Source organism: Cricetulus griseus, chromosome 5 (genome assembly GCF_003668045.3).
Source record: "Cricetulus griseus strain 17A/GY chromosome 5, alternate assembly CriGri-PICRH-1.0, whole genome shotgun sequence".
NCBI lineage: Eukaryota > Metazoa > Chordata > Mammalia > Rodentia > Cricetidae > Cricetulus > Cricetulus griseus.
The window spans coordinates 124,415,004-124,429,459 of NC_048598.1; the positions used below are offsets into that span (position 1 = coordinate 124,415,004).

The window sequence follows — 14,456 nt, forward strand, 5'->3', positions numbered from 1 at the left end:
TGAGAGAAACCTGAGTGAATGCCTAGGTTGTCCATCTTAGTTTGTACCCAGACACAGTATTCTAAGAAAGTTCTGGATGTATGTGCGAGTGGCTCAGTAAGGGGACGTATGACTCAATTCCTAGCTCATTTCCTTTCTTCCATCTATCCCTGAGAAAATAAATAAGGCAATGAGATGAACACAAATCTTTATTTCTCTAAAAATTGAGGTAAAGAGAACGGTTTAGGGGGTAAAAAAATCTACATGGTGCAAAATGAGAAGGCCCAGCTTCATGCAATGGCTCCAGGGTGCTCAAAGGAAAAAGTGAAGTTTGGCCAAAGTGAGCTACTTCTTCCTGAGTTGGTTCAGACTTCAGTGACTAGCGTTTCATTTCAAAGAGAAAAGAGGACATTCTAGAGTTTGAGGCTGTCGTTCACAGAAATGTGCGATGCTGGTGCTCCTGTGATCGTGGAGGCGAGTGTTTACGGTGCTGGTGAGGAAACTGACCCAATTCCCTAGGTTCCTCGACCTCCCCCCCACCCCCTCCCCCGCCATGTCCAGACCTTTTACCCCAGAGGGTTGTGGGTTCTCTAAGTCTTTGAGCAGAATGGTCTGTAGGTGTGAATGCCACTCTGTACTGTGGCCCTGCCTCACAAGAACATTGTATGTATAAAGGGTTCTAGAAGGTAGGAGGAGTCAGGAGGCAGGAGTCACAGCAGCAGGCCAGGAGATAATCCTTTCTGGTTGACCTTCTCTTTGGTCCTCTTTCACTACGGCGTGGATTGGGCCCCAAAAAGGCCATGTTCTTCCGGCTGGCTATTCCCACTGGATTCCTAGAAGTTCACAACTGACATTCCACAGACGCTCAGCTGTTTTCTTATCCCGGGCCCTTGGGGACACCCAGGTCCTCTTGCAGTCACTAGCGGACACAGAGAGTGGACATTAGAATGAAAACTGGCAATCTCGGGGCACATTTCTCAGAATAGATTTCTAATTATATAAAACATATGCACTGAACTTGAAGAAACTACATTGAAATGAATTCTTAAGTATTTTGGGGTCAGGTGTAGTGGTCAGCCTAAATAATCCTAAGTAATCCTAAATGGATTTGGGAAGCAGAGGCAGGAAGATCAGAAGTTTAAGGTCATCCTTGGCTACAGAGTGACTTTGAGGCTATCCTGAGCTACAATTAGGCCTTGAAAAACCAAAATGTGGGGGCAGGAGAGATGAGTTGGTAGCTAAGAATATTTGCGGCTCTTCCAGAGGACCCAGGTTTGCTTCCCGGCACCATGTCAGGCTGCTCACCAGCATCTGAAACTCCAGATCCAGAGGATTCAGCATCCTCTCTGGCCTCCATGAACCCCTCATACACTCACACAGACACACATAAATTTTAAAATCTTAAAAAATATAAACATATATATATATATATATATATATATATATATATGTAAGCAAACTTTGAAATAGTAATACATAGGCTTTTTGCTAATATGGCCTATAACAAGATGCAATACCAGAACCAACACCCAGCTATTTCAAAGTAATTTTGAGCCAAAGAGGCTTTTTTTTTTTTTTTTTTTTTTTAATTTTTCCAGACAGGGTTTCTCTGTAGCTTTGGAGGCTGCTCTGGAACTAGCTCTTGTAGACCAGGCCCGGCTTTCAAAGAGGCATTTTGAAATATCTTCAATAATTCAATGTGACATGAAAATATCTGTAACCTTATGATAGCAAAGTCATAGATAATACCCCAATGACTTTCTTACTAAATTTAGAGAAACTCTGAATTCCATCCAGAGTCACTTGTGCCCAGTGAAACCTACTTAAGCACTGTCCTGTTTTAGAATGAGCAGAGGGACCAAGGATGGGAAGGATAATGGAAAAGAGATATACCACCCCACTAGAGTTCTAGCTTTTATAATTATGACACGTCTGTATTATTTTTGGAAACTATAATTCTGATAAAAATAAAAGCCTATCATTTGGCTGGACTTTTTCCCCCAATCTTCTTGTTTATATATAGATATACATAAATTTATGTGTATCTTTACTTTTACATAAAAGTGGGATCATGCTGTATTTACTTTTGGGAAGAAGTCTTTTAGTTGTTAAAATATATTTTAGTTATATAAATAGCAAATATATGTATGACCCTCCAAAACATTTTAAATAATAAGGAAACATCTAGAATAAGAAGTTGCAATCCTATTTTACATCTTGCCTGACTCTTCCTCAACTCCCTACAAGTAACATCCACTGACTAGTCTTTCTAGAATATTCACTATGTATTAGAAACAGATGTTTACATGGTTGTTTTTAAAAAGATTTTTATTTTGGATGGGCACACACCTTTAACCCCAGCACTTGGGAGGCAGAGGCAGGTGGATCTCTGTGAGTTCGAGGCCAGCCTGGTCTACAGAGTGACCTCCAGGACAGTCAGGACTGTTACACAGAGAAACCTTGTCTTGAAAGACCATTTTAAAAGATTTTATTTTTCATTATATGTATCCACATGTGTCTGTGTGAGAGCCTGTGCATATGAGTGAGTGCCTAGGGAGGCAAGAAGAGAACATCAGACCCCCTGGAGCTGACATTACAGGCAGCATGAGACACTCAGTGCTGAGACCTGAACTGGGGTCCTCTGCAAGAGCAGAAAGAGAATTCTTAGCCGCTGGGGCATGTCTCCAGCCCCTACAGTTTTGTATTCTAGGTTTTTTGTTTATTTATTTGTTTTCTCATATTGTATTATGAAAATCCCTTGTTAATTAAATGTTATCCAGAATCATATTAAATGACTATGTAATATCTGTCACATTCATAAGTCAGTAATGTAAATGCTCAGATTGTGGGGTAGATTTGTTCAATAGAAACTGGCTGTGTGCTAGGCATAGTGGTGTACACACCGTTAATCCCAGCACTCAGGAAGCAGAGGTGAGCTATGTGAGTTGGACAAGCTAGTGGTCTACATAGTGAGTTCCAGGACAACCAGGACTACATAGAGAGACCTTGTCCCCCCAAAATAAAACAACAACACCTAAAAAGGATGCAAGCCAAAATTATGAGCAACATATATAATTCAGATTTTCTAGTGGCCATATTTAAAAGAGAAAAAGAAACAAGGCATGCTGGGACATAGCTGTAATCCCAGCACTCAGGAGATTGAGACAGAACAATCGTTAAGTTTGAGGCCAGACTGGACTTCATAGTGAGAAACTGTCTCCGAACTAAATCAAGAGCTGGCTGTGGTGGACACTCTTCTAATCCCAGCACTTGGGAGGCAGTTGGAACTCTTGAATTTGGGGCCAGCTGAGATGACTGTATGAACTAATACACTGAACACACTTAGATGAAGGTCAAACACATGCCAAGAGTTCAAGCCACATTGGCTGCTGCCATTCATCCATTCCCCTACTGCAGACACTAAACTTACTCCCAGTGTTCCACTTAACAAATGGCGCATTGCTTAACAATGGACAGTGGACCAGACTGGGCCAGATTAAGTCAAGGAAAGGGAAGGGAAGGAGATTTTATCTTGGACTTTTTCTTTTTTTTAAGGTTTTATTTATTTATTTATTATGTATATATCTGCATACCAGAAGAGGGCACTAGATCTCATTACAGATGGTTGTGAGCCACCATGTGGTTGCTGGGAATTGAACTCAGGACCTCTGGAAAAGCAGTCAGTGTTCTTAACCTCTGAGCCATCTCGCCAGCCCTATCTTGGACTTCTTATTTGGAAACTCTGACTGTACATAGAGCTCTGTTTACATGTGGTATTCAAATTTCTCTTCATACATAGCAACAGGCAAGGCCAATCATGACGACACTGAAGTGAAGATTCACACTGAGCAGACGTGATCTCCCCCCAGCACTTTATGCCAAAGTGATTTCAAAGAACTCAAATGTCAGATCAGCTGATCTTTAAAGAAAATCCAGAGGGCCCGCTAAAACTCTTGTTATGTAGCATAACCAACAGGGAAAGCCTTTAACAGCTTTCATAAAGCAACGGTGCTCACAGAAACATGGCACACTGAAATAAAAGAGTACCACCAAAGCAATTCTTTGTAACATAAGTTTCTTTGGAAAACTCACAGCAATCTGTTTGCAGAGCTGACTCAAGCCTGGATTCCATGATTGGGCACAAAGGGTCTGACCAGTGCAAAGCTGTGATTCACAGGCACACAGTAGTGGACACACCCTGTACTGCCAACCATACCTGAAGTACTTGCCGCTTAGGGGCTCCAGGCCCTCCGCCAGTGCGCAGTGCAGACTGGTCTGAGCTCCCTGCCGGGTGGACTTGAAAAAGGGTGAGAAAAGCCTCCACAACAAACATAGCAGGAAGGAGTGCCTGACGATCTCAGACATGACGATACCTGGGTGTACCACATAGGCAGTGACCCCCGTTCCTAGGACAAAGAGAACACAGTAAGACCAAGGATACTCTTGAGCCCTGCAGCAAAATACCCAAATGAAAAGAAGGGACTTGAGAAACCCTCTAAGGTTCAAAAGGTTCTACTCACTGTGCCCAGTAATGAATTGATCTCCTCGAGAAAGATCTGTATAGCCTTCTCAGCTTTCTATGCTCCAAAAGAAGAGTCCTATTTCAATGCTATCTTATATGGAGGCTTACAGACTACTATTGAAAACATGTGGGAAATAGTAGTATTAATCATTAATAGCAGTATCCTTGCCATTTCTATGGGAGGAGCTGTTTTAAAGGTTGGGGGTAGAGGCTAGTTGGGAAAGCACATTTATAAGGTGTGGATGGAGGGGTGTTGGTGGGAATTATAGGACATTAAGATGTCCCCAACATGACTTCCGTACATGCAAGGGCTTTCCCTGTGTTGTTTCATTTCTTTTTAGTTTTTTGTTTTGTTTTGTTTATACAACTCACTGAAGGAAAATAAATCAGTTACGAGCAGAGTTATCATTGGATCAATCAGCCACTAATGGCTTATTCAGTTATTCAGTGAGATATTAAACTGTAGGCTGGAAGATGGTCTAACTAATAACTCCAAGTCTCCTGGTGATTTAAATGAAAACTACAAAAGTTTTGAGATGCTAATGTGGAATGCAAAGGGTGTTTGATTTTCAATCTCTACTCTGTAAAGAGCAGGCCATTCCTTTTCTGACACATGTAACATATGACATTTTCACTTCTGATGATGCTATAAATTCAATACTGGCTCTCCAGCCATATCAGTTATGCACATAAAGTATATCTCTAACAGTGGACGCTGCCTTAAACAAGAACAGATGAAGCTAGAATATTGTTTCTTCCTTTGATGTGACAGCAGAGTATCTCTCACACCCAAGTTAAAGTGAAGATATTGGCCACATACTACATATGTTCTATTAAAAAAAATCTCAGCAATCTTGGACAATTTGTAACTATCTCAGAAAGTAGTTATTGTCCAAAGTTGGAAGAAAATAAAATAAAGGTGAGGTCTGACAGGGGAGCAGCTGGATAAGAAAATCAACACAGGATCAGCAATTTAGACTTCATTCCATCTACAATGCAGGTTCTTCTGAGTTCAAGGCAACATTTCATGGCACTCTTCTAGGATCTGTTACTGGGATGTGCTTTCATCTGCAGGACTGTCTGTTTGGTAGATTTATGAAATCTCTGGCACAAGGGAGACAGACAAGTTCGGATCACTTAGCCATGGACAAAACAGATAAGGTAACTTAGGAAATAATTCAAGCAGGAGACTGCTGTAACCTCAGAATACAGAGGCAAATGATATCATTACTTTCAATATTTGGATGATAAATTTGGTTGTAAATGAAGGCTTGACTGGTTGAGAAGGGTAGCCCTGTGGCTTGTCAGAGAAATATCATCCTCAACTGACCTGCAGAACACTGTGTGGGAGAGTTATGGGCCAAGGGCCTTATTAGTCTATTTCAATCTAGAGTCTGTGCTTCTCACCTGGCTCCTCACTACCTCAGACCTTCTCCAAAGACCTGGCCAAAACTCTTGATCATCTGATGGTGGGAGGTTGTCACTTCCTCTCACACCAGCTCTGCCCAGCAGAGGTATCACACCAAGGTCAGACAATTCTGTGCTGCCTTTCTCCTTCTTCTTTTTGGAATAGGGCTTCTTACTCAACTAATCAGAGGCAGACTGGAGACTTGGAGAGCAGGGGACAGAGGCTAGTCATGCCTCAGTTCTTAAAAGAGGTTTATGTCATAGGTAACATTAAGATGCCATGTGAAGCAGATGAAAATGAGACACAGAATCACTAAATAAATTGCTCAAGGTCCTATCTAGTAGGCTGTGGACCAAGGTCTGTGCCCCATAGGGAGTAAAGAGTATGAATCCCATTGTTAGATTCTTGGTGAGGACTGTTTCAGCTAGGAAACGTACTAGAACAAATTCCTTAATACAGCCATGCCTTTCTATTCATTGGTAGATGGAGGAAAATAAAAATGCTTACGTCATAAGAACATTTGGGGGCTTATTCCATGCCTGGTGCACAAAGCTCCCTGTTATTACTATTTATTGCCATGATTATCCTATCCTTCTGCTTGGGTGTTCTGATACAGATCATTCTTCCCAAATTCTGAATGATTCACAATAGCAAACAGTCCCCTAGACTCAGTGACTATCCAGACCCCAGGGAAGAGCAGAATTATTAAGGATTAAGGCCTCGTTTCATAGCTGAGGAGGCAGTTGGGGAAGTTCATGGAACATGTCTACACATACACAAGCATAGTATGTGGACGGGCAAGAACTCAAACCCAGGAGCCCGGAATCCAGCCCTATCTCCCGGGGGAAGACATAGACCCCTTTGGAGCTCAGAGAAAGGTACACAGGAGGAAGGACTCCAATTCTGGCTCCTTTACAAACTACAGAAGTAATCCCTGAGGTACAGTCTGATGACTCCATTTGTCATATGATCTTGAGCTAGCCATTTCCATGGATTTCAAATCTGACCTACAAAATAGGAATAACAACACCCATTCTGACTGTTACAAAGGGTTGTTGTAAAAACAAAACAAAATAATAGGAGGCAAAAAGGCAACAAATATAAAGCAACTCTATAAAGTTCCAATGTCTCTTAAGTATGGTGCTTCTGATGGGACTGTGATTCCATTCTGATAGTAGCCTCCTCCTCAGCGTACCAAGTTCCTTCTTGTATGTACATTGTACTGGTAAATTTTGGGTTTTTTTTTTGTTTTTGTTTTTGTTTTTTTTTTTTTGTTTTTTTGGTTTTTCCAGACAGGGTTTCTCTTTGTCTTTGGAGGCTGTCCTGGAACTAGCCCTTGTAGAGCAGGCTGGTCTCGAACTCACAGAGATCCGCCTGCCTCTGCCTCCTGAGTGCTGGGATTAAAGGCCAGCGCCACCACCACCCAGCGTGTACTGGTAAATTTTTATGTTCTGTTTGAGCTCACTGAGAAGCTAACTCTGGAAACAGGGTTGCCCCCCTTCAGACTCAAGCATATTTATGTCAAATGTCTTCCAATCCCACCACTCCGTCCTTTCTTAGGTCAAGATGGTCCCTGACTCTGCAACAGGACAAGTGAAAAATTGCAAGCAGCTGAGAGTGTTACAAATGTGTTCTTGAAAACAGCTAGTGTTTCCAGCCAAGGTTACTATTATCTATCCTGTAACATTAAAATGCCTGGAGCAGGAACAGGGAATCAAAGTTCAGCCACAGGAAGCTCACCCATGGAGAAAAAGCTCAACAGGGAATTCCAGCTGACTGCTTCAATTTCACCTTGCTTTCTGCTGGGTGTTGCAGGTGCCTGTTTTGATAATGTTATGTTTATCTGAAGCTATTTGTTCTTTCGCTTGGAAGCAATTTTATGCTCGATCCAGTACTCTTAATCAGAACTCCAACTGACCGCACAATGGGGCTTCCTCAGTTAATTTCCACTCGATGTCTGCAAGCCCCTGATGAGGTGAAATCATCTTTTATTTGCTTTCTCAATTGGGTGACTCCAGTTGCCTCTGCTAGATGTTGTTAGTGCCCAATCTGATGTTTAGTATCTACCCACTGCTTCTATCTGTTAAACTGCTATTCATTCTTCTATTATTTTGTAGATATTTAATAAACTCACTTTAAAAAAAAAAAAAGCACAGCTATCATAGATCATTCTCTGGACCATACAGAATACCACTAAAATGTGTACATTCAACAGCCTGGTTCCAGAAGTTTCTATGAACCTATAAGCTGGCCCAAGGATCCTGATATTATAATTTAAATAATAAAATACTTTATTATTTCTCCACACGTACCTTGGAGCCGCTTGGCCAGCTCTCGAGTGAAGAGCACATTGGCCAGCTTGCTGTGGCAATAGGCAAAACCACGGCAGTAGCGTTTCTCCCCTTGGAGGTCATGGAAACGGATCTTGCCACCAAGGTGGGCCACTGAGGATAGGTTTACCACCCGTGCAGGTGCAGACTCCTTCAGCCTCCCCAAAAGCAGGTATGTAAGAAGAAAATGGCCTACAAAGAAATCCAAAAGTAAAACTCAAGGATAGAATGGTTCTAGGCTCGGGGTATGGAAACCCATGACAGGACTTCCATATTAGCTCACTGTCCCCTGAGTGTGAATAAAGTTTGATACCATGAGTCACTCCAAGCTAAATGGTCACTTGCTCTAAGTTAGTTGATTCTCCAAAGCAGGGATCAAAGCTAGATGGTAGTAATGATATTTAATCTACTGTCTATATACCCACCTGCTAGCCTCTAATTTCTCTGTATAACTATGGGTCCTCATCTACTCACACAGAAAGAAGGCTATAGTAGTCAGGGAAAAGGACACTTGCCTAGGACCTAGGGATATGCCACATGCTCCCCTGACTAGAACCTTCATCTTGAACTCTGAACACCAATCTATCTTGTATATCAACTTATCAAGGTTCACTCACCCCCACATACCAGCACAAGGTTTCCTTTGGTTCTCATTGGATGTCACTGCCCCTGTCAAATCCAGATCCCTAAATACTCACTGGTTGGCCCTGCCCAGCAAGCCCTGCATTGCCACTAGACCATTTAAGGATGATACTTTTCCCCCTAGTATCTTCTGAGATGGGGACTTCTGAATAGAAACACAGAGTCACAATTTTTGACTGCTTAGAAAAGGGCAAACAAGCAATGTGTCTTTTGTAGAGGAATCCCATGAGGACCCCATGAGGACCCTACAAGACTCTATGAGGATCAGTGGAGATCCTGAGCATTTTGCAGGGCCATCTTCCTACAGAGAACACGGTGGGTTATAACACACTTTTTAGCCACACAAAGACACTTACCCAGGTGGTTGACTCCCAAGTGGGTTTCAAAGCCATCTGCTGTCTTAGAATATGGACTCATCATCACTCCTGCATTGTTGATCAAAATATGGAGCTTCTTTTCCTCTGTTGAGTACAATCAGGGAGATCCTGTGACTAACAATGCATCTTCTAGCCACCTGTCACTGTCTCAAGTGTTTGTCCCTGACTTTCACCTATGAACACTCTTTGCTAGGCACGGTTATCACTTATCTTTCTCCTGTCTTCTAAGATAAGATGTTGCCTCAGAAGTCAATAACTATTCCCCATTTGGACCCATCTGCATGTTATAGAATCACCACTGTCATTGGGTTTCTGATTTTCCTTGCTGATAACCTTCCCGGACACCATTTGTTCATTTATATGACCAATGTGTACCAACCACCAACTCTGGACCAGACACACATTGATGGGCCCTGGGAAAACAAGGCACACCTAGATCTTGTCCCTCAAGGACCTGTAGTCCTTGGTAGATGCTGGTACTTTCCCAAGACACTGGAACATTTTGACAATAGCACAAATTCATCGAGTGCCTGTAACCACAGAAGGTTGATTTTCTGGATGAAAGAAAAGAGCAGCATCAGGGCCACACCTTGTGCCATGGTACAAGCTCAGACATGGAGATGAAACCTCCAAGATTCCCACTGTGGAGCAAAACGTTGATAAAGATCCTGCCCAGCTTGTCCCCCTGCCATCCCTTTGCCAATTCCCTGTCCTGCTGGTTCATGTGGCTGAACCTGTCCAGTGGGATCATGGGTATGATGAAAGGGCCATATATGGTCCTGGGAGGGGCAGCCATCCCTACATTTAGTTCCCTGCCTTCCTGGCTACTCACTGGAACCTTACCTGCCAGGAAGCCCTCAGCAAAGGCTCGAATGGATTTGGTGTCAGATAGGTCCAGTTTCCGCACCAGCACCTGGGAGTTCTTGGTATCTGCTCGGATTTCACTAGCAGCAGACTCTCCCTTCAGTACATCTCGACAGGCAATGTATACTCGTGCTCCTTGAGCCAAAGTAGAAAGGGCAATGTGTGCAGAGGTACAGGAAGTGAGCTTGCAGCTGATGGGTAGAGCACACTCATAGCTGTCCCTATGGTAGTGGGAGTGGCCATACTGCCACTTCCGGGTTCTCACAGCGCAGTTGAGAAGCCTCATTTTACACTCTTAATATTTAATTTTGCTTAGTATCTACCTTAGAATAAAGGACTTGACTAATATTACACAGAGACAACATTCTCTTTACTCCCCGAAGTAGGGAAGGCACAGGAAGGAGGGAGCTATGCTGAAAGACAGAGTAAATTAGTGTCACATTGGACTTGGGTTCCAGTTTCCTCTAATCCCATCAGAACCTCCAAGCCCAGGAAGAAAGACAAGGAAATCCAGGCAGGACCCCATTGAAGAGGGCAGGAGGTGTGGCTCTGAGGAGACAGGGAAAACACTCACCTCTTCGAGCAAGCTCTCTGGCTGTCTCCTTGCCAATGCCTGTGTTGGCACCTGTGATAACCACTACCTTCCCAGGAATCTGCACATTCGTTGTACAAACTCCACCAGCAAAGAACTTCCTGTCACCAAATGAACAAAAATCAGACACAATTTTCCCATTCTCATGCTGAGATGCATAAAATGAGGCCATGGAACTCCAAAGAGGGAGGGCTTTAAATCGAAGTCATAAAACGTTGTCATCTTAAGAAGTTAATTTGAGTCAAGATCCCCTGAGTAAATTGAGAACATGGGAAGAGGGGGGAGGGAGCTATGAGAATGAGAAGGGAAGAAGAGGAAGGATGCAGAGGTCATGAGGGAGCAGAAAGGTTGAGTCAGGGGAAGAATAGAAGAAAGGATATGTGATAGGTAGGGTTTTAGTTGGGGGGTGGTAGGGGAGGACAGGAGGGAGAATGGAACTGGGATTGTCATGTAAAACAATCTTGTTTCTTATTCAAATTTTAAAAATCTGAAAAAAAAAGAAGTTAATTTGAGCTGGCAGTGGTGGCTCACACCTTTAATCCCACACTTGGGAGGCAGAGGCAGGTGGATTTCTTTGAGTTCCAGGACAGCATGATCTACAGAGTGCCAGGACAGCCAAGGTTACACAGAGAAACCCTGTTTTGAAAAACAAGCAAAAAAGAAGTTAATTTGCATGGTCCACTGTTTGATTGGGCAAAGTAGTAGCCAGCCCATGGGCATAGTTGGGAAGGTCATGTGTCCAGAAGCAGATAATAGTCACTGGAACAAGCATAGAAAGTGCTCCTGAGCCAATGAAGGCATCATTTATCAGGTAACAAAGATTTCAATCTAATCTCTAGATTCCTATAGTTCAGCTTCCTCCGCTGACCCACATTGGAAACACATGGGTGATGAACACTAGTGGATTCAATAGCCCTGAGCCCTGTGGCTCCAATAGTCACCATAGGAACTGGTGAACACCATCTGGGCTGACACATGTAAGTTATCACCCCTCAGCTGTCTCTTCAGTTTTAGAGAATAGAGCATCCTGAGAGACTTTTCTTTCTTTTTCCTGCCATTGTGTTAAGGGTTTTATTTAGGCCATTGGCATACAGAGAAAAATTTCTTGTTGAAAACAAGACCAGAGAGGTGAGAACACTTCCTGAACATCACTGGCTGACAGACACTGAGCTAGACACTTTCTGCTTTTTCTGTCTTTTCTTAGGTTAGACACTTTTTACACTCATTGTCCACCCTGGGCTAGACTTTCTACATTCAATGTCTGTCCCACATTAGACACTTTCTATACTCACTGTTTATCCCAGGCTCGACTTTCTACTTAATATCTATCCCAGGCCAGACACTTCCTACACTCACTGTCTACCCCAGGGTAGACAGTCTCTACACTCACTATCTTTCCCAAGGTAGTTACTGGCCATACATGCTATCTTTCCATATGTAATTTATATTAATCTCCTCAGCCATTTCAACATTATTTCTATATTACAAAGGAGAAAGCTGAAGCCCAAAGATGTTCAAGTCATTTCTAAAAGTGGTCAGGATGGGGTATAACACTCTGACACTCTAACCCTAGTATGTCTATCTAACCTTCTTTTTTAGGGGTGGGTATTCAAGACAGGGTCTCTCTATTTAGCCCTTACTGTCCTGGAACTCACTCTGTAGACCAAGCTGGCCTTGAACTCAGAGATCTGCCCAACTGCCTCTAGAGTACTGAGATTAAAGGCAAGCACAACCATTCCTGTCTCCTTTGTAATCATTAGCAAAATTTTAATTCTCCACTCAGAATAGCCCATTCTTTGGCACCTCCAGAAATCCCCATTGAACAGGCCATTTCCAAGGCATTTATTGAGAGAAGTATCAAGAGAAGGGAGTTTGTTTCCTTCCCAGTGTGTCTAGTACTTGACAATGAGTCCCTCAACAATGCGTCCCCCCTCCATGACACCCCACCTTACCTAGGGTCACACAAGAAAGGGAAAGTGTCAGAGAAATCTATTAGGATCAAAGGAAAGATACAGGACAGCCAACCCCTCAGCCTTCTCTTTGCATCAGAATTCAAACCAGCCCCTCCTCCACCCACCCAGGTGCTTCCTTCTCGTTTTCCACAGCGGCATCCACAACCCCTCCTTTACTGCTTTTACTGCTCTAATCTCTCCTTTGCCGCCGTCCCTTATTCTCCTTTAGCAGTCGCAGCCAGCTACCACTGCAGGGCTTTAAAAATATTGTTGAATCCCTGGATTAAGACAAACCTGATGGATGGAGCTGTCAGGTACAAGATCGAGAGGAAGGACGTGAACAGTCCCAAGATAACTAGCATCTTGTCAACCTCCTTGGTTGCTGGGCCTCCAACTTCCACCCTCAATCTGGCTTCGGGATCCTTCTCTGGCTCCAATTCCTGGCAGTTTCTGCTGACTCTCGCTCTAGGGCACTCTGCAACAGGCTGGCTTAACCGAGTCCTGAATCTTACTTAAATCCGAGAGCCCTCAGAGCACAGCCTCTTGGGAGATGTAGTCCTGGAGGGGTGGGGCTTAAGAGAAGATTTTACAGGTGGAGAGAATCTGCTGAAAGTGCATCAGTATCAAGAGATACCGTTCCTCAAAGAGAAGGCAGAAGGACAACGCTGACTCCTGGGAAATTTGCCCTCTGATTTCTATATGCATGGACTCACACACCCCCAAATAAATAAAGAGGCCAGGGAAAATGGCTCAGCAGATTTCAACAAAAACAAGCAGGCTTGATGACCTGAGTTTGGTTCCTGAGTGTCCCAAGCCTTCCACACTCGTGGCATGGCATTTGCATTCCTGCACTCGCATACATACGCATTTAAATAAGCAAAAGTTAAAAATAAACACATTTCAGAAACAGGGTGGAAAGGAGGTGGCTGAAGGTCCTGCGGGGGCTGCTCGAGTTCTGTTCTTTGATCTGTGCCATAATACATGGGTGTGCTTGCTGTGAAAATTCATCGAATCAGACACTTGTGACTTGGTCGTTTTGTGTGCACGCTTTAGGTTACACTTCAATGATGTTGACACACCCGACATGTCAAAGGAAGGGTATAGCGTTTAAGTACTTTCAAGTTAGACTTCCTAGCTCAAATCCCGGGTCACCGCCCTACAAGTTCTATGGTCCCAGGTAAGTTACAAAGCCTCTCAGCTACTTCAGTTTACTCTCTTATCCAATGGGAGCGATAATCACTTCCAAGCCTCCGCCCCCATCACCTCTGGTGACTCACAGTTCAGTCAGACTCCTGGGATGACACAGCAGTGGGGCCTGCAAAGACCATGCTCTGCGAAACAGCTGGGAAGTTGCTCTCTGATTTAACCTCTGCTGGGAATTTGTAAAGTGAAGTCACACTGCTGTAGCTGATGTCATCACTGTCCTGAATAGTCTGTAAGAACTGAAGCCTCGGGATCAGAGCCAAGTGGGGAATTTGTAAATGCCTCTTCTTCTTCTTCCGTTCCCCCTTCCCCCCTCTCCCCGTCCTTAAATTATAGATCCAGGAATCCAGATAGCCCCCAACGGTTTCCCTAAAATGCCCTTTGTACAATAATATGCCCATTTCTAGTCATGAGCAGTCTGCTGCCTCTGCCTGCATCTCTACCCAAAATTATACCCAAAATGGAAGTGTGCGTGTTTTTTTTGTTGTTGTTTTTGTGTTTTTGTTTTTTTTTTCTTCAGGGGAGAGGTTGTTTGTTTTGAGTCATGGTTTTACCATATAATCCTGGCTGGCCTGGCACTGGTCCAC

At 43.4% G+C, this 14,456-nt stretch overlaps 1 protein-coding gene across 3 annotated transcripts; it reads right to left on the reverse strand.

Moving 5' to 3' along the window:
- Positions 1 to 689: 689 nt before the first annotated feature.
- Rdh12 (retinol dehydrogenase 12) lies at positions 690 to 13,028 on the reverse strand. Of its 3 annotated transcripts, none has more exons than XM_035445700.1 (7): positions 12,961 to 13,028; positions 10,697 to 10,815; positions 10,102 to 10,257; positions 9,238 to 9,306; positions 8,222 to 8,431; positions 4,196 to 4,385; positions 690 to 898 (listed from the first exon to the last, which is right to left on the reverse strand). In XM_035445700.1, exons 1-7 carry the CDS (start codon positions 13,026 to 13,028, stop codon positions 796 to 798), a joined length of 915 nt encoding a protein of 304 aa, XP_035301591.1. In that variant the 3' UTR covers positions 690 to 795. The 3 variants fall into 3 exon arrangements, with proteins under 3 accessions (XP_035301591.1, XP_027274177.1, XP_035301590.1); XM_027418376.2 differs by having other exon boundaries at positions 9,238 to 9,342; XM_035445699.1 differs by lacking the exon at positions 12,961 to 13,028 and having other exon boundaries at positions 9,238 to 9,342; positions 10,697 to 10,926.
- Between the last annotated feature and the right edge of the window lie 1,428 nt (positions 13,029 to 14,456).

Bases quoted from the DNA above. Each gene is read 5' to 3' on its own strand.
- Rdh12 (XM_035445699.1), bottom strand. From the start codon at position 10,886: ATGGCCTCATTTTATGCATCTCAGCATGAGAATGGGAAAATTGTGTCT. The intron at 10,258-10,696 runs GTGAGTGTTTTC...CTTTGGCTCAAG, and splicing joins CAGAGAGCTTGCTCGAAGAG to GAGCACGAGTATACATTGCC. The intron at 4,386-8,221 runs GTACGTGTGGAG...TCTTTGTCCTAG, and splicing joins GCTGGCCAAGCGGCTCCAAG to GAACGGGGGTCACTGCCTAT.